We start from the raw sequence: 19,149 nt of genomic DNA on the forward strand, positions 1-19,149 counted from the left end.
TCTGAAATATGATTAACATTCAAAAAATGTAACTTGTGTGATTCCCTCCTTGAATCCTCTCTTAAGTTCTGAGTACGGGGATCATACAGATTGGGAATCTGAGGCTCTGAGAGGCTGAATAAATAACTTGCCCACACTTGCACCCTTGGCAGGTGTCAGCAGTGAGCCCTTGCCCCATCTGGCCGGCTCCAAAAACTGCATCGTATTGGCCCCATTGTGAAAGCATCCAAGCTCTGCCCCCAGGGTGCCCGGGCCTTTTGCTCCACCAGCTCTATGTGCATCAGGATAGTCCCGCAGAGATGTGAGATTGTGCGTTCACAATGACATCTTGAGGCCTATTTAGCTGATCCCAGCCCCATTGATCTTCAAGCTCCCATTTGGTGTAGAGATGTCTTTCCCTGAGCATAACCATTTGGAGGCAGAAGCATGGCCCCATGGACCGTGGGGTCGCAGCCTAAGCAGTCAGGAACCACACCAGAAAATGAATACATAGGCCCAGCCAACTCGAGACCATCCTGGGCAACAGCCTTCCCCATCTGTAACCATGAGGCTTGGGTGGGCTCATCTAATAACATCACTTCTGTCTGGCCTTATTGTGACATGCTCAGGTTCATGCAGCTCCGAGGTAAGGGGAATGTGGAAAGGCCTGAGGGTGACTTGGAGATGTGAGTTTGCAAATGTGAGTTTGGCCAAGGAAGGCTTTGTAGACAGGAGAGAATTTCAGGAAAAAAGCTAGAGTAGCTAAACGGTTTCATTTCTTTAATTTTAAAAATATTATTCTAGAAATAAATAATTTGAAGTTGTAGTCCACAAGCAAAAATATGTTAATATCAGTAGGATCATGGAATGTACACTCTTTAAATTCTGATTTTAAGTAATGAGATATTATACTCCATAATGTCTTACGGAAAAACTCGAACGAGTTTTTTGACCAACCCAATACGAGTTTCTAAAAAATATTTCTAAAACAATCGTCAGAGTTAGAATTCCCCAGGGGTTGCAGCTTGAAGGCAAGATCAAACGCTTTGGGACCGTGCACTGTTCCAAGGGGCTGTGCCTGCGAAAGCCCTTACGAGGTCCAGCCCGGTGCCTTCGTTAGTCTAATATGCATGAAGAACGTTCTTTAATGCTCACTTAAAAATCATGTGATTTCTGTTTGTATTGATCACCCACCCGACTTTTCTAGATAGTCTAGCATCTGGTCCAGGGCTGTAACAAGGCTCCTCGGAGATCCCGGGGCTGCCTGCTGAGCCCCACCTCCGTCCTTGAGCCCAGCCATGGCCAGTTCCACCCCCATCATGGCGCGCCACGGATGTTTCCATCTGGAAGCAGAACTCTGTGCTGCTGGCTGAAGAAACCAGCCTAGCACGAACCCAGTCAGGGAGTGAGGGTGGAGAGCTGGAGCAGGCCTCAGCTGCACTCTCAAGCCCAGCACCGAGGATTCTGCCAGGCAGCCTGGCCTTGCACTTCAGACTGTGTCCAGTTATGCAAAAGTTTGGCATTAAGGACAATTTGAGAGCTCTAAGAAAAATGAAAATAAGGCCGCTAATGGGGTTTGCCTGTGCTCTTAAGAATACTTGAATGGTTGCTATTAAAGAACTCTGTGTTGATGCCCAGATGGATGGGCCTGCAGAGGATTTATAACGAAAAAGAGAAAATATGAGAAATAGCTCAAGCAAATGAAGAGAGACATGAGCTAGGGAGGAAAGAGGGTCATTCTGACCCTTTGGCAGGAAAGGTAGCTCTCCCAGCTGGGGACCAGAGGCTCCTCAGGGGGCTCATGACTTGCTCAAGCAGCTTGGAGAAGAGGACGGATTTGGCTTCCAAGAGAGTTCTCTGCCAGCCCTGCACCATGGCCTTGAGAAAGTAGCCGCCCCTGACTGAGCCCCAGTCCCCTCTCCTGCAACATCCAAAGGGTGAACCAGATGATTCTGTTTCAGCTCACCTCGGTCAGGAGCAAGCTCAGCCCCAGCAGCGCCCAGGGCAGAGGCACAGCTGGGACTGCCCAAGGACGGCTCCCCTCTGTCCATCTGTTCTAACGACCGGCACGGCACGTGTCTGTCTGCTTGCCTCTCTCTGCAGCTCTTTACTAAACCCCATCCGGCCCGGACTGCCGCAGGGAAGCCTTCCCCTGGCAAGGACATCTCCACGCCTGCCAGCCTGCCCGGGCACCCGCAGCCCTTCTTGTACAGCCTGCAGTCGCTGAGGCCCTCCCAGGTCACTGTCAAAGGTGAGCTCCTGGTCCTGCTTTGGGTGGTGTCCTGTCCTGGAGCTGTCCCTCAATGACTGGTGTTCTTCTGGAGGTTCAGGGGTGCAGGCTGGGGCAGAGGCTTGGGGTCTGACTGCCCAACTGTGTCTCCAGTCGCATCAGGAGTCTGGGGAGGCCTCTGCTCTGGAAGTGTCTGGGGCCACCTCTGTTACAGCCTGACTTCTGAAGACCCACCTGTCTGTTGAGACAAACACTCCTGTCTCTTTCATGTGCACACACCCCTATCAATACACACAGACACACACACACACACACACACACACACACACACAGACCCCTCCTCACCTCCAGAAAAATGAAAGTAAGAAGGGCCGCTAAAGGGGTTTGCTCTTTGCAGTACTCAAATGGCTGCTATTAAAGAATTCTGTGTTGATGCCCAGATGGATGGGCCTGCAGAGAATTTATAAAGAAAAAGGGAAACTATTAGAAGAAACAGCTCAAGATGGTAGCCCCCACTCTGGGGCCCGCAGTCGCTGTTGCTCCTACCACCCAGGTGGGCCTGCAGCCACCAGCTAGGGGCAGGCGCCTGAGGCTGACGGCCCCCGGGCAGGTCCCAGCCCTGCCCCTGGAGGAACTGGGTGTGTATGACGTCCACCCTGGGGCCTCACTGCTCTGGGGAAGCCTACCTGGAACAGCTTTCTGGCCCCAAGGAGTATAAGGCCAGACTTGTCAGGGTTTTCTCTCTTGAATCCAAGAGCAGTGTCCTTGGCACCCCCAGCCTTGCTAGACCTGATGCCTGGAAGGTGGGGAAGGACAGAGCCCCGCCCCCGGCTCCTCTGGCTTTGTGCGGTCTGCCCTGCCAGCCTCGGTTCCTCTTCCCTTGGCATCAGCCCATAAGAGACACTAAAGACCTGCATGGCCCACACTTCATGTATGTGTTAAGTCTGGGGAGAGACCCAGGGCCCGGGGACCCAGCTTGGGGCCAGAGGTAACATGGCCCCTAGAGGGAGGCCCAGGAGGAAGGGACCAGGACAAGGAGAGGCTCCTGCCCGGCTGGGTGGGCTCTGCCGGCTCCTCTCTGGGCCCAGCTAAAGCAGGTATCGTCCTTTGACAAACAAGCTCCTCCCTACTGACTGGGGAGCAGATATGTACCTCTTCTCCCTAGGCTCGGAATCCCCCAAAGGAGCCATCGGCCACATCGTTCCTACGGAGAAGACCATCCTGGCCGTGGAGACAAACAAGATGCTGCTGCCCCCACACTGGAGCAGGACCTTCAGCTGGGGCTTTGACGACTTCAGCTGCTGCCTGGGCAGCTACGGCTCTGACAAGGCGAGTGGCGCCGGGGGCGGGTGGCCCCAGGGCCTCGGCCTGCTGCTGGCTGCGGCAGAGGTGGTCGGGAGACCGGCGGGCCAAAGCAGCCACAGCTGCCCACACCCCCACTTCCTCCACGTGCCCGCGCCCCCAGCCTGGGGATGAGAGGGTTTGAGCGACCATGCCAAGAGCCCGGTGGGCTAAGCCTCCCCCCGTGTTACCAGGGGTCGAGCTTGTAAGTGGACATGCTGCCACGTCCGCAGTGTCTCTGCTGCTGGCTGGTCACTTGGCTGCATTGAGAAGGCCCAGGTGGTTACTCAGTTTGGGTGGAAAGTCTTAGGGGCCCCTCTGGCCCCTCCTCTGGCTCAGACTCAGAGGGCACAAACTGAACATTCTGCAGGCCGCCAGGAGCAGGCCACTGGGCTACTGGTCCTCCACGCCTGTGCGAGGCCATCCGCTCCTCTCTACCTTCTTGACGTGGCCTCTGGCCCTGTTTTCTGCCCTTGCTCCGCTCCCCCCTTAGCACGTGGCATGAATTCCCTGCTTACCGAGCTTTCCCTCCCCTCCCTAGCCTTCCCCCACCCCCCTGCAGGAGGCAGCCAGCAAAACTGGCCCCAGATGTCCCCACCTCCTGAAAGTGGGCTCTGCTTTTCCCAAGCTCACAGGGCATGTCTGCTGTGTCCCCAAACCCTCCTGCTTACTTGCCTCTTCCCACCTGTTCCTTGGGTGTAGGCGCTCTCTGGAGACATACCCGGGCAGCCTGTCACCAGGGCTTCTCTTGAACAAATGGCCTGACCCTCGGTTTCCACAGCACACAATCAGGCCGGTGGAAGCAGCCAGATCTGCCCGCATCCCCCCGTCGCCTTGTGCCAGCTCCCTGCCCGGTGCAGGCTCTGGCGCCAGTGTTCATCTCGCTTGCCTCATCTCCCGCAGATCTTGGTGACATTTGAGAACTTGGCTGCCTGGGGCCGCTGTCTGTGTGCTGCATGCCCATCCCCCACGACCATCATCACCGCCGGGACCAGCGCCGTGGTGTGTGTTTGGGAGCTCAGCATGACCAAAGGCCGCGCCACAGGCCTGCGCCTCAAGCAGGTACGGAACCTCCACAGGGGTGTTGGCTCAGGGGAGGTGTAGCACCTCTGGCAGGTTCGGTGTCTACATGCTCCAGCTCCCAAGCGCTGAGAGCTCTGCCTCTCTCGGGAGCTGAGAGCGCAGAGGGCACACGGGTCCATGTCATTCATGGGCAGTTTCGTGTCTTCGGGTGGATTTGACGAGCACACAGGGCTGGTGCTTCCACGGACACCTGCGCCTCAGCGAGAGACGCTACCTACACAGCAGGGCCAGGAAATCGGGAGCCTTTGCACTGGGAGATGTTTTTTAGCATTCTTCACAGGCACCTTACGTGAACAGCCTCATTTTACCTCCTCATTTTGCCCTGTCATAGGAATCATTATCATCCCCACTTCACTGGTGAAAAACCAAATCAAAGAAGTTAAGTGCCTTGTCCAAGAGCATAGAGTCAGAAAGTAAAAGACTGTCTCCAAATAGGGGTGATTGTGGCAGACACAGGAGCAAGAGACCAGGAGGCAGAAAGCTCGTCCAGTCTTACCTCGCAAACCACAGCTGCCAGGAATAAGAAACAGAGTGAAACTGACCGCTCACTTAAGGTTCTGCATGTTAACTGTAATCTTGGGAAGCAGGTACCCTTAGTGCCACTTTCAGATGAGAAATGTGAGGCTCGGAAAGGCCAGACTTGCATTTAAATCTGACTCTAAGCCTTGTGCTTTCCCCTGCATACACTTGAAGTTGCTGGAGAATATCTCTAGGAGACACTTCCATCTCCAAATGCAATTCATGTTTCCATCTGTGTTTTAGTGATCCATACAGCCCCAAAGTGACCAAAAAAAAAAAAATGTTAACCATACGAGGCTTGCCACTGACCAGATTTCCCAAACTGGACATGTTACACTCGAAATGATGCTGGGTTTCTCTGGATGCTTTACTAATCAGTGGGTCTCCCCAGAGCCTGCCCTTATTCCCTGGCACCACCCCCAGCACATGCATGGTACATAGCAGTGGACATTCAACAAACGTGAGGTGAGGGAATTCGAGGGTCAGTGCTGAGGGAGCTGGTTAGTCCTGCAGAGACCATGGCACCTACCGGGAGGCAGCTGTGCAGGTCGAGTATGGGCTGCCTTCACCCAGACTCTCCAGGGAAGTCCTCCCAAGCCAGGCTTAGAGCCTTCTGTCTTTTCACATCTTCACTTTCCTGACCTGCGTGAAGAGACTGTGCACCTGTTATGGGGATGGAGAATCCACCTCTCCCAGGCATCACTCCAGGGATGAGGGGATCCAGCCCAATCCCAAAGACACCTTGGGGAGCCAGGGAAGTGACCCCCCTCCATTGCCCTTCCAAGGTCCTGGTTAGTGGTGAAGATGCAGTGTAAAAGCCCCAGTATCGACAGTATAAAATGTAATTCATCATCCTCTCCTAGCTATAAATCAAGACAAAAAGGTGGGGGAATCCCACATGCTCTTATTTCCTAAGTGAAATAAAGTACTTTATCATTTACCCAAAGAGGCTAACACAGCCTTGGGGATCCCTCAGAGAAAGGGGTCCCTCCCTTACTTATAGACTTGTAGACAGAGAAGTCATCATTAAATAGTTTCATTAACAGTTTTTTTAAGTATTTTATTTCTGAATATTACAACATGAAAGACATATTTCAAAGTCAAATGATTATCTATAATCCATATAAAAATGTTCATCCTTACATGCTCTGATCCCCAGATATACATATTTACATCCTTCTGATCATCGTGTAGATACGTTGATTCCATTTTCACCCAGCCTATCAAATTGTTTCCGCTTTTCTACAGTTTCTATAATTTACATTTCAATTGTTCCATTTTATTCCATCTCCATAAAATTACATTTCAATTGTTTCATGTCAATGTACCACAGCTTAATAAACCGTTTCTTCCAAAACTAGACAATTACATTGCTTCCAATTTTAACTATTTTAAATAGTGCTGCAGAAAACATCTTAGATTGCTGTTTGCTTCTGATTAATCATTTCCTTATAGCAAATTTCAAGAAGCAGAATTACAGAACAGTGACATAATGCTTTCTATAATGGCTCTGCAGTTTCACAGTGCCACCGCAATCAAGAATGCCCATTTCACCACAACATATCCAGAACAGGGAATTATTTTCAGAGGTTTGTATTTTATTTTTTGCTACTTTAGTTAGGTATAAGGTGATATAGTGGAGCTATTTTAATTGGCCATGATGAGAGGTATTATTCTGAGAACAGAAGAGCCAATGGAGAACGTTTAAAATTGCTGTCCTCCTTCATTTTTTCCCCAGGCCTTCCCAAATAGGGAGTGGTGCTGACTGCCTCCAGGCGCTTTAGCTTCCAGGCTGGTGAGAGGCTTACAGAGGTGGGCAGTGCCCACGCACACGGTGGTCCCTGCCTCTCCCACGCTTCCCCCAAGAAAGCAGAGGCCCCACTCCAGTAACAGACAGCTCACACAGGCACTGGGCTCCCAGCCGATGTCTCTGCATCCCCCATCTTCATACCTGGGTCCCCAGCCTGCACGCTCTGGAGTTGTCCTGTCCCCGGAAGTCAGAACTTAGCCATTAGGCAGAGTTCATTCTGGGAAAACCACCAGAAAGCTCCTGTCAAGCCCTCTGCTTTCCTCTCTTCTTTCAGACAGTTTTCACTTCCCTAAAATGGCACCCCACTCCAGTACTCTTGCCTGGAAAATCCCATGGACAGAGGAGCCTGGTGGGCTACAGTCCATGGGGTCGCTAAGAGTCGGACACGACTGAGCAAGTGACTTCACTTTCACTTTTCACTTTGATGCATTGGAGAAGGAAATGGCAACCCACTCCAGTGTTCTTGCCTGGAGAATCCCAGGGACGGGGAAGGCTGGTGGGCTGCTGTCTGTGGGGTCGCACAGAGTCGGACATGACTGAAGCAACTTAGCAGCAGCAAGTAGCCCCTGAGGTGACCCCAGCCTTCTTCCATGGGTCACATCCATCAGATTGGTGCCATGTTAGGATCCATGGAGCACAGATGGGAATCTGCAGCTGAACTTGTAATTATTGTGACCAGGCCAAGTGACCACTTTGAAACATGATGCTCAACCTCATTGACTCAATGAGTGAGTGGCAGACAGTCCTGAGGGTGGAGCTTTACCGCCAGATGAGGGGAGAGTCAGGCTTCAGAGAGCCAACTCTGCACTTCTCAGGCTGATTGCAGAGGACAGCAGGCATGTGTGTGCATGCCAGCTCTCATGCCAGGCTGGCCTGGCAGCTGTAATGGAAACCACACCACAGCCAGCAGCAGCAGGCCAGGGATCCCAGTGTGCCTGGGAGGCATCCCTAGTCCCCCAGGAACATGTCTGTGCGAAGCAAGGCCTCTGGCCAGGTCGGGACACATAACTATCCATCAGCCAAGCCACTATCCTCCTAGGCCAACCTGAGAGCCAGGACTGAGGCCCCGAGTCACCAGCTGCTGGGCAGCCAGACTGGATATGAACGTGGATCCTTTGGACTTGAAAAGTCAAACCTTTTAAACTATGACCTGACTTCCCCGCCTTCTCCCAGCACACGTGTTTCTGAGGTTCCCTTAGTGTGATGATCAAATTTGAGCATGCATGAAATTCTCCGGACAGCTTGTGAACACCCAGGTTTGGGGGCCCCACTCCCAGAGTTTCTGATTCAGTAGACCTAGGAGGGGCCCAAGAATATGCGTTTCTGACAAGTTCCCAGATGATTCTTGAGCCACTGGTTGGGATACCACACACGGCAGACCAGCAGCCACTTCAGATTGCAAGACAACATGGGGGGCAGAGAGCACGAGGGAGCTGCTGGGTCTCCGTCTGAGTGTGATAAAAAGGACTACTGACTCTCCCCCTCTGGATTTCAACCCTGGAAAGGAATGGTTCTGAGAAGCCAGCCACACACCCGTGAATACACACGCGCACACACACAGACTCACACACACACACCCGACAAATGCTGCAGTCACTGGATCACTCTGAATCTCTGTTCTCGCATCTGGGGCCCAACAGGAAAAGGGAGCGTGGAGTATCTCCGGAGTGACTGGATCAAGGGCCGCTCTCATAACCTGCACTTTCACCCCCTGTCCCTAGGCCTTGTACGGACACACGCAGGCTGTCACGTGCCTGGCAGCATCAGTCACCTTCAGCCTCCTGGTGAGTGGCTCGCAAGACCGCACGTGCATCCTGTGGGACCTGGACCACCTCACCCATGTAGCCCGCCTGCCCGCCCACAGGGACGGCGTATCTGCTGTTGCCATCAGCGACGTCTCGGTGAGCCTCCTCTTTCTCAATGTCTGTATCCTCAACATGTCTATGATTCTTCATGGTGACATGGTGGACAGTCGCCTGAGAAAACCCGGGGGCAAAGACCACCCCAGAGTGTATAGAGGCCCCAGATATGTGGGATATTCTCTACACAGGCAGAGTGGTGCCATCAACAATCTCAATTTTGGTCTTGATTTTATGTTTTGCTTCTTTATTTTTTTCCCTCAAGGAGGTGGGCTGGTGGGAGGTGTCTGTTCTGACATGAGCATCGGGGAGCTGGGGAAGGAAGTTGGCTTTGGTGAGGGGTCTTCTGGGTTTGATTGACTGATCCAGCCAGTTGACTGCGAATCAGCGTGAGCTTGGCGAGCACCTCTGGTCTCCAAGTCAGGAAACACGTCTGCTTGTCCCTGCACACTGGCTACCAAAGACAGGCCTGTCAGGAAGCCTGCCACGTGTGTGTGTGTGTGTGTGTGTGAGAATATGTGTAGACAGTACATGCATATACACTGTGTATAACGTATATACGTGTGTGTATACCAGTGTGGAGCTTCTGCACTGGAAGCCTCATCATAGGGTGTGGGGTTTTCTGAGGCTCTGCATCTGCTGATAGGAAAGCTGAGGGGCCTGGAGCACGGGTAGGCTGAGCAGTTGTATCACAGGAGGAGAAAGAGGCCATGGAGGAGACTTCTGCTGCTAACTGCGGCTGAAAGTGATGCTCCAAGTGGGCTTCAATCCAGGAAGAACATTAGATGGGGAAAAAGAGGATGGATGGATGGGTGGGTGGGCAGCTGGAGGGATGAACGTGTGGACAGATGGAGGGTGGGTGGGTAGACGGATGGATGTTGCTGAAGGGATGAATGGGTGGATGTAACAGGGAAAGCACCAAGTTCTGGTATGGAAGAAAATAAACTCATAAGGAATGATGTCCCCGGCCCTTAGAGAAGACCGACATCAGGACAACAGCTTGTTTGACTCACCTTGTCCTGGAGCTGACTGAGTTCCAAAGTGCTGGCTGGGTGCTGAGCAGAGATATATCAGACATGGGCCTCAGGCAGACTCCACCAAACAGTTCCAAAAGGGACATGATGGCGCTCAGCCCCGGGCACTGCAGAGGGCGTGGAGCTCCCGACATCCCTCCTGTGGTCAGGGCAAGGTTCAAGGCAGAGCCCCAGATGGCTCTTGGCGTCCTTGGTGGGTCCTTGGTGACAGTGACCACAACTCTACTGGACACAAAATAGACAAGGAGTTAAGGCACGAACACTCAGACGTAAACATTTCAGGAGATGCAGTGAGGAAATTTCTCCTCCGAAATTCCTCCGAGGAGACCTTACCCTACGTTATGAATACATGCAGTCATTCAAGCCCCTGTTCCCTGCCCCCACCAGGGGTCGTCCAAAGCTGCTTCACAGGGGTGGGGCCGGCCAGCCAGGTGTAGACCCCGTGTCCAGGCCTGGGATGATACCCTGGCTGGGTCTTTTATGCCAGTCAGTAGGCTGCTGGGGAGAGTGCTGTGGGAGGAGTCCAAAGGGTGAGCCAGTCAGTTTGTGCTGGCGAAAGCAGTACCCAGTGCCGGATTTCAGTATGAGAAGAACCAGGAATGTGCCGCTGTGTGGAAGCACAGCAGGCCTGAGTCACCGGGCAGAAGTGGATGTCTTAGGAGGCCTGAGAGTGCCTTGGTTAGTCTTCAGAAGACGGCCGGTGGAGGGTGCTTGGGTGTGCAAACTGAGTGACTGGACAGATGGACAGGCAGTGATCCCAACCTGAAGTGAAGCCCCGTCTCACTGCTGCAGGGCACCATCGTCTCCTGTGCGGGAGCCCACTTGTCCCTGTGGGATGTCAACGGACAGCCACTGGCCAGCATTACCACGGCCTGGGGCCCAGAAGGAGCCATCACCTGCTGCTACGTGGTGGAGGGGCCAGCGTGGGACACAAGCCATGTCATCATCACTGGGAGTCGGGATGGCATGGTCCGGGTAGGTGTGCCTTGGGTGGAATAGGGCATGCTACAAGAAATGTGTTCATCTCCATTCTGTCCACTTCTTCTAAGGGTCAAATCTGCAGACTGCATTTAAACATTCCAGACCAGGTCCCTGCAGCATGTGAGGGCAAAGGCAAGGGTTTTTTTAATATTAATATAATACATAAAATTTTATATAACATATACTTCAACAATTAAAAAATACTTACTGTCATGTTATAAAAGCTGAATGGCCAAATGCATCAGAAGATAATTCATCACTGACAAGGGACGTATGGGCCGTCCTTTCATCCATTCACCCACTGGTCTATCCATCCGTCCAATAATCCATCCACCCATCTCCAGCTGCTTAGCTCTCTCTCTACTGCTGTCCATCCACTATTCCTTTCATCCACCCATTCTTTCATTCCTGCATTCACCCTTCCATCTACTCATCTGTCCACTTATTTGTCCCTCCAGCTATCCACCCACCTAACATCCACTGAACTCTGGCTGTGTCCCAAGCACCTCACACATAAGGGATCCAGAGGTTAATGATAAGCGAGTCCTTGTCCTCAAGATGTCACATGCTAGAAAACAAAGACAAACAGGAAGTGTCCATATGTGTCTCATGCTAAGAGTGGGATAATCAAAGAGCGCCATGCATGCTCTGAGGAAGGCCGTGGGGAGAGAAACCATCAGGAAACCAAGAAGACAGTAAAGGAGAAACGTTGGGGTGGGAGGGATAGTGTGGGAGGAGCAAAACGCAGGTGACGTTTCTGAGACTGACAGCGAGGAGGGAGGAATAAATAAGATGAGGGATGATTAAGAGCTTTACTCAAGAAACTGCCATCTGAATTCCACAATTTTTGAAAGGAAGTGTCAGTTGCATGCCTCGAGGTATTCAAGAAAATGCTCTTTGAATTCTATACGCATTTGTGAAAGCTCACCGTGGGCCAGCCAGCAGGGCTGAAACGCAGCCCTATCCTCCAGGACCCTCCATTCCCAAAGTCTGAGAATCATCAGAGAGTGATGCTTCAGGAAGCAGAATGAATAACAGGGTGGGGGGCCAAGTGGAGAGTGGATTTATTTCCAGAAGAGGAGGTGGCGTTTCAGCTGAGCCCTGAGGGTGAGAAGTCAGGGCGTACAGAGAAGGCCATGCAGGCTAAGGGGTCAGGGTGCGTGGACGGCAGAGATGACACCGAGGAGAGCCTGCTGGGAAGTCCCCTTGCAGGGCCTCGTCTGTGGGCTGGAGGAGCACAGGGTCTCTGCCGAGGGAAGGGCATCCTGGGCTGGCTAAAACACAAGGAGATCACGAGGGTCAGGGCAGGGTGGGCCGCAGTCTGCCCTGTGGGTCAGTCAGAGGAGCCCGGCTGGCTGGGGGCAGCTGCACCTCCTTCGTGGGCCCCGAGAGCAGGAGCGCGAGTCTTCAGGCACTCCGCTCTTGTCCACTCAGCGCGCTAACTGAGCTCCCGGGGCGGCCCAGCGCTGGGCTAGACCCGGTGCTGCGCTCACAGCAGCCTGCACAGGAGGCTGCTCATTGTCCTGCGGGGAAAGAAAGTCCAGGCTCAGCAAGTGAGATGCCGTGTGTGGTCAGCCTCAGGGCGCTCGCCACAGATCTGGCACCATACGGAGAGGACGGGAAGTCGTGCTGCTGGGTGTAAGGAGGCCTCTGGGAATGGTGGCAGGCAAAGCGGGCACTAGCTAAGTAAAATGACAATGAGCTGACTGCTGAGTCTCGTCCCTGCAGGTAAGAGGTCGGGGAAGGTGCCCTGCGACCCAGGGGTGGGGAGGGAACTCATCCCGTCTACGGCAGCCAAACTTGCCTGCAGGCAAACTGAAGCCTAAGCAGGCTTTTATGCTGAGAATATGTTAACATCAGAAGTGAAATGGGGCCATGCCCCCTCCTGTCAGGGTCCCCCAGGTGTGGAGGAAAGGATGGCCCCGAGCCTGCGGACAGGTTCATTGCCCCAGCCCACGGCATGTTCTCTGTTCTGGGCAGATCTGGAAGACTGAAGATGTGAAGATGTCCGTTCCCGGGCAGGCAGCGCCAGAGGAGCCATGGGCTCCATCATCTCCAAGCCCCAGAGGTAACTACTATGCTCCTGGTTCCCGGGGGCACCCTTGCCTCGCTCAGCCCTCCCTCCCCTCTTCTCTCCTCTGCCGAGAGCTGCAGCTCCAGCCAGGCCTACAGAGACCAGGGAAGACAGTGAGTTTCTTGGGTTGTTGACAGATCTCAGGTCAGGAGCACAGTTTTCTGTGAGCTGGTGGTGGAGCATGAATCCATGTTGAGAAGCCCCACTGAGGCCCAGCCTCACCCTTCAGGGACCAGCTGGCTCTGGGATGCTCCTCGGGCCTCTGAACAGTGCTGGTGGTGGTTGTCGGGGCTGCCGAGCTCCAGAAGGGGCCACACCCAGCCGAGCTTGGTTTGATGCTATCCATCTTCCTGGGTGACTCTTAAATGCTAAACTCCCCAGCCCAGGACCTGGGTCCATCCAACTGGCCACTGGCCTGGACTGCCAGGCTGCAGACAGAAGCAGGGATGGCTTTGCTGCGTCCCGGGGCGAGGAAGTGGCTCCATCGGCCTCAGTCTGCCCTGTTGTCCCTGACTCAGCAGCCCCTACTCTCCACGGCAAGTTCCTCAAAGTAGGTCTGAGGGTGGTTTGCATCAGCATGGCCCAGGAGGCTCATGGAACATTTAGATGTGGGTCCTAACCTCAAGGAAAAGATTGGAGAAGGATAGAGTTCCCATATCTAACAAGCCCCCGGGTGACTGCCAGTATCAGCAGAGTAAAAGAGCCGCCGCTCAAGAGCCGCCGCTCTGCAGCAGAGCCCTCTTTGGGGTGTAGCATTTGGGCCTGGAGTAAGATAATCTGACCTCACTTCTGTCACCGTGGCCTCTGACATCAGCGCCACCAGGGCCACCTTCACAGAGCTGGGAGGGACAGAGCTGACTGGGAGCAGTTTCCACCATTCACCCCTCCGTGTGTTCTCTTATTTCTCACGGCAACCCCATGAAGACAATACTACGATGATGCCTGGGTGAGAAGGGGCCTGAGGCATGGAGCAGTTCAGCAACTGGCCTAAAGTGGCCCGAAGCCATTACCACCATAGCTCTCATTTCTGCCCCAGAGTAGATACGCCCACTCCCAGAGCAAGCTCCTTGGCCAGGGCCAGACCATCCCTCCAGGATGAACGCAGACAAACCTCACTCCTGGGAGTCCTGCGTGGCCTCTCTCTTGTCATCATGGGTTCTTCTGGTTCTTTCTGCATCCCGGGACCCATGATCATCCACTAGAGAGAACTTTCCGGATTGTGGAGACTTGTCTTCTGCAGGGAATAGCGATTTTTAGTTCATTTCTAAAATGTGCTCCATACCTCCTCGATTCATTTAGTCACGGATTCATGGATTCTTCGTCCACACAAGCAGACACGGGCATTGGCTGAGCCCCTGCTAGGTCCTGGAATCTACATGGGAATCCCTTCCTTCAACATAATGCCATCAGACGATACCCTTGTCAGGAACATAGACTGACCCAGAATGGTGACCTCACAAGACTCTACAGCCCCTGGGATTCAGTTCACTGGTCCTAAGGTCTCTAGGGTCCTTTGGGACCACAATGAATCAGCCCATCACAGTGTAAAAAGAGTCCTGTGCATTCTTAGGAGCTCACAGTTCTTTGGAGGACAGAGGCCAAACTCTCTCCCCAGCCCCCACCCATTTGGAGGAGAGCTAGAACAGAGTTCTTATTCTCCCCCTGCTCATGACGTGTTCTGTGGCATACCAGCGTGAGAGCACGCCACCTTAATCTCGGGCTCAGCTGACCACTTCTGAAGCTACTGAGCTCTGATAAGCTAAAGGCATTAGCTCAGCCCATGGTTGGTAAGTGGGTGTCTGAGCCAGAGTGTTAGCTGCGTGGGTAGGTAATGGATGAAGGGACAGATGAACGAAGGGCATCTCAGAGCCGTTCCACTGGTTCTGGAAGTGCCAATGGATTTGCGGTTTCCACTCAGGATCGAGAAGGTTGTGCTCATTGGGAAGGGGGTCTAGTGAGATGAGAAGCAAGATGAAAATCAGGAAACAAAGTTCTAAACCCAGCTCTGTCTCCTGCAACCTCTCCGGTCCTCAGTTTCCCTCTCTGTCAATAGAGGTACTTCCTGTGCATCCTAACTTGTAGGAAGCAGATGACAGAAAACTAATCCCATAGACAAAGATCTCCTCAACAAAATGCAGGCCATGATTATCATTTTCTCGGATTACTAGGAGACTTCTCCCCTAACACACCGGCCGATGGCACGAGGGGACTTACCTGATGGTGTCGGGCGGACGGGAGCCTCAGGCCCATGTCCATCTGCTGTCTGTCCTGACCAGCCTGAGGTCACCACTGCCAAGAAGAATTGATTGCTCTGCTTGTGGTCACAGTTCAAAGGAGGCTTCGGATGAAATGACCCAAGGGCACAGACATATTCGTGAAAGTCAGGCCAGGCCACTGCTTAGAGTCAGCAAATCCACGTGCAGGCTTGTGGACCTGCGCAACTGCAGGGCTCGCTGTGCTCCGAATACTACCTAGAACCGTTTTGCTGGAAGGGGACTAGTCCTCGGCTGACACACAGATACGTGCGCGTGTCTCTTGGTGTGTCTGTTACTGCATTCCTTGAATACCGTGAGAGGCAAGAAAGGAGTTCTCTGAGGGTACTGAGGATATGGGGGTTGCTGCATTTGTGCGCAGATGCCATCTAATTTCTGCCTGGAATTCATTTGTCATTTGCAGCCAAGACCAACCCAGTTGAGTTCAGTTTATTTTAGGAATCACTCAGTAGATTTGGTCTCAATCCGGTACACAAAAAGTCCGTGGGAAAAGCTTGGTTTGGGAACTCATGCACAAACACGACACATGCATGCATTTTCTGGAGCACAGAGCCGTGTGCCAGCGGGTCAGCCGGGACAGCGCGTCGCTACCGCCCTGACGGCACCCAAGCGACCTCACGGTGGCGGACCCAACTGAGGTCGCTCCACCTCACCCTCCACGAAGGAACTACCGTCTGTCCCCAAATACAGTCATTAAAATGAGTGAAATAGCAATCATTGAGCTCTATTTTTTGAAAACAAACATTCTCAGCATTTAATTATTGGTCATGGCGTGAGCGGATTTAGGTAAGTTGATAATGCCGACTTTATGTAATTTATTTTTACTAGGCAATTACAGGCTGCGTTACATCCTGGCAGCAAGGTATTGTGGAGTATCTTATTAAGCATAAAGCCAGTAAACACTGATGAACAATTTTGCTGAACTAGGCATGCAATTTAGAAAGCAATAATACACAAATCCAATTTGGTGCACAACGGACACCGCAGCGCGTCAGCACATGTAACCGCCACAGCCTGCAGATTAAATTGGGGCGGCCCTTTTTGCAACAGCACAGGCCAAGATTAAATATATTTTCCCCTCAATTTAACAAGTTGCTGACCGCAAATATAAATATATGTGTGTGTGTTTGCGGCCCTGCGTGTGGATGTATACACGCGTGTGTGTGAAACCGCTCGGGTTTTCTAACTGTCCTCTTGCACGTTCCTCATAGTTCACCGGTGGGAGAAGAATCTTGCCCTTTGCAGAGAGCTGGACGTCAGCGTGGCTTTGACAGGGAAACCCAGCAAGGCCAACTCTGCAGTGACAGCTCTGGCCGTGTCCAGGTAACCAGCTGGCTGCGCCCAGCCTCCAGCAGAGGGCGCTGTGCCGCCCCTAGGAAGCCCTGGCTGTTCCCCTCCGGACTCTGGGCCCTGGGAGGCGGCCTCACTCCAGGGACCCAGGAACCCAGGGGGCCCCAGCATGTACAGTAGCAAGATGGCCATGCAGGGCCCAGGAAATGGTTCTTAACACACATATTCTTGCTGCCTCTTTGTCCCTCTCACTCTATTGAATATCTACGAATTCATAAAGAAATCCAGAAGGTAAAAGTATATTGACTTGTAATTTTATCCTAAAGAGGGACTTTTTCCCTGAGGTCCCTTGATGATTGTAACGTTTGGTATGGTGGTTATCCTGCATTACAAAAATGCCTTTCAAGGGCTTGAAGCCAACATGGAATGGATGGGTGTCAGATACTACCCTTGGCAGCATTGTTTTATTCTTTACAATTACTCGATGGTAGAACTTAGAATCATTAGTCTGTCCTACACACTAGGCGAGTTAGTCTCAGGGGACCAGATCTTCAGGAGCCCTGTCCTTCTCCCCTCCTGCCCTGGAGTGGGGCACCCGAGTTCTGCTGTGGTGGGAAGGCCAGACTGAGGTGGGGTGGCTTAGGGTGGGGCGTATGGGAAGGGACAGAAGGCCCTGAGCCCTCATTCTTTGCTGAAGAACTTGCCCTTCCTTCTGCCTCCCAGCCTGGCTGCATAGCTCAAAGGACAGGAGATCCACCCAAAGACGCTGGAGGGAAAATGTCAGGGTCTTGCCCTGCTCCCCAGAGCCTCAGTGCCTGGGTGCATCCCCTCAGTGCTTCCAAAGCCATAACCCTCCTAGGTCAGAGCTCGCCCTGGGTCATAAGACTCTCCCCTGCTTCAGGTGGAGGCCAGGAGCAGGCTCTCCTCGGGTCCTGGCCTGAACCCCCTCCCCCATGTTGTAATGTCCTGCATGCAGTCTGGGATAAGCAGGGTGCACAGGTCTGCTTTAATACTCCTCTTTATTTTTTCTTTTCCCAAGAAACCAGACCAAACTCCTGGTCGGCGATGAGAAGGGAAGAATATTCTGCTGGTCTGCAGAGGGGTAGGAGACAGGAGCCGGTGGAGGCTCTGGCACGGCAGCCATGTGCCCCAACAGGCAGCAGTACCAAGTGGAGGGCTCAGACGCAGTGCCTGGGATGCAAAAGAAACTCCCAAGGCCTCCCTTCCAATGGGGTCCCAAAGAGGAGGCCACAGGCCGCTGAAGCTCCATACCCTGAACTTTGGCCTTGGATTACACAGGATACACATCAATAAAGCAGATACACGTGTGCATCAGGACCCGTAAGCAGCATGCTGGAAACTGGCTCAAGGGTGCCAACCAGCACTCGCAATTACACATGACTCACCTTTCAAAGGGCTTCTTGCACTGAAAAAACATTGGGTGGCTTACTGGAAACTAATGGGGAATATGGTATTGTTATTTTATTAAAACAACTATTTTCCAGATACAAGAGGGCTCTTGAATTTAAAACTGCCAGCCTTTCGCACCGAGGTATTTGTGGCTCCACACTTAAAAAGGCAGAACGGCCTCAGGGACGCACAGCCCACTTCTGGAGTGCTTTTCAGCCCTGCATTTCCCTCAGTAGGATCTGCTCCTCTTGTGCTCTCGCTCTGTGTGCAGGGGACCTTGGGAGCAAGAGAGCACATTCAGGAGGCCCGCTTCCAGGACTGGGCTCAGAACACAGACACGGTGGCTGCCCAGCGCAGGTGTAAGCAAGTCAGCTGTGAGGACGCACCCTGCCTGGGGTGCTGCCCCTCCTCCGCACGCCACAGCAGGCAGTGGGTCCGGCTGGGCTCGGGCGTAGCAGGCTTTTCTGGGGACCTGTCTTTACAAGGTCAAGGGCCCCAGTTCACATACTGGTTTAAGCTGCAGCTTATCCTGGGAGAATCTGGACTGCCGTGTGCCTTTTTTCTCCATCTGAAAATACATGGCAGAGGGCAAGCAGTGAGCCCCTCTGAGAAACTCCAGCACCTTAAGATTCCGGCATCAGATCATGAAGGCAGCGCCCTCATTCTCACATCTCCCCACCTCCGGCTTTCCAGAAGCCTTGAAAGGGAATTCACCTGCCTCTTCAATGAAATCCAGCTACGGTGAGCACCCAGGGATTTGGGGTGGCATCGCTCCTCAGCTTTAACTCCCTCCCTGCGATTTCCCTCCTAGAGAATACCAGTCCTTCCCATAATTCTCTAAGCCCTGCAGACACCCTGGTGGGTGGCCCATTCCAATGTAGCTCAGGCCTGGGGCTAACAAAAAAAAGAACTCAGTGTCTCATGGCCCAGGTCATCTGGCCTCCAGGGGGCAGCGAGTCCATGTAAAGATAAATATTAAGAAAGTGATGGTGGTATGAACTGTGTCAAAAATAGTGAGTGAGTGAAGGATGAGTAGGAAATAGTGGTCTGCCTGTCAACTTCCAGTTCTTTGCAAACGGAAAGATGGAGGAGGAGACTCAGCTCAGGCCCAGAGCACCCCTCTCTGGGTAAGAAGGGCACACGTCTGACCCCGGGGCCAAGGATCATGCCTCCTCCCATACTGTCTGCATGTGTTTTTAGTGGACAGCCCATTTCCAATCCCCTAGTCAGTCTGGAGCTGCAGCGGAGAACCATAAACTGAAGCGC

The 19,149-nt window shown here is 52.9% G+C and overlaps 1 protein-coding gene across 2 annotated transcripts in view; it reads left to right on the forward strand.

The window, feature by feature from the left end:
* Positions 1 to 17,998, forward strand: part of WDFY4 (WDFY family member 4) — a 250,053-nt gene extending 232,055 nt beyond the window's left edge. The window contains exons 55-62 of one of the 2 annotated variants that reach the window (XM_070364483.1): positions 2,083 to 2,230; positions 3,375 to 3,538; positions 4,454 to 4,612; positions 8,684 to 8,863; positions 10,648 to 10,830; positions 12,817 to 12,904; positions 16,395 to 16,506; positions 17,513 to 17,998. In XM_070364483.1, the coding sequence (XP_070220584.1) occupies positions 2,083 to 2,230; positions 3,375 to 3,538; positions 4,454 to 4,612; positions 8,684 to 8,863; positions 10,648 to 10,830; positions 12,817 to 12,904; positions 16,395 to 16,506; positions 17,513 to 17,579 (1,101 nt within the window). In that variant the 3' untranslated portion in view covers positions 17,580 to 17,998. Of the gene's footprint in view, positions 1 to 2,082; positions 2,231 to 3,353; positions 3,539 to 4,453; positions 4,613 to 8,683; positions 8,864 to 10,647; positions 10,831 to 12,816; positions 12,905 to 16,394; positions 16,507 to 17,512 lie in introns of both variants that reach the window. The other variant, XM_005900617.2, reaches the window with a different exon arrangement.
* Positions 17,999 to 19,149: the final 1,151 nt, after the last annotated feature.

Source organism: Bos mutus, chromosome 28 (genome assembly GCF_027580195.1).
Source record: "Bos mutus isolate GX-2022 chromosome 28, NWIPB_WYAK_1.1, whole genome shotgun sequence".
In the NCBI taxonomy this organism is placed as follows: domain Eukaryota; kingdom Metazoa; phylum Chordata; class Mammalia; order Artiodactyla; family Bovidae; genus Bos; species Bos mutus.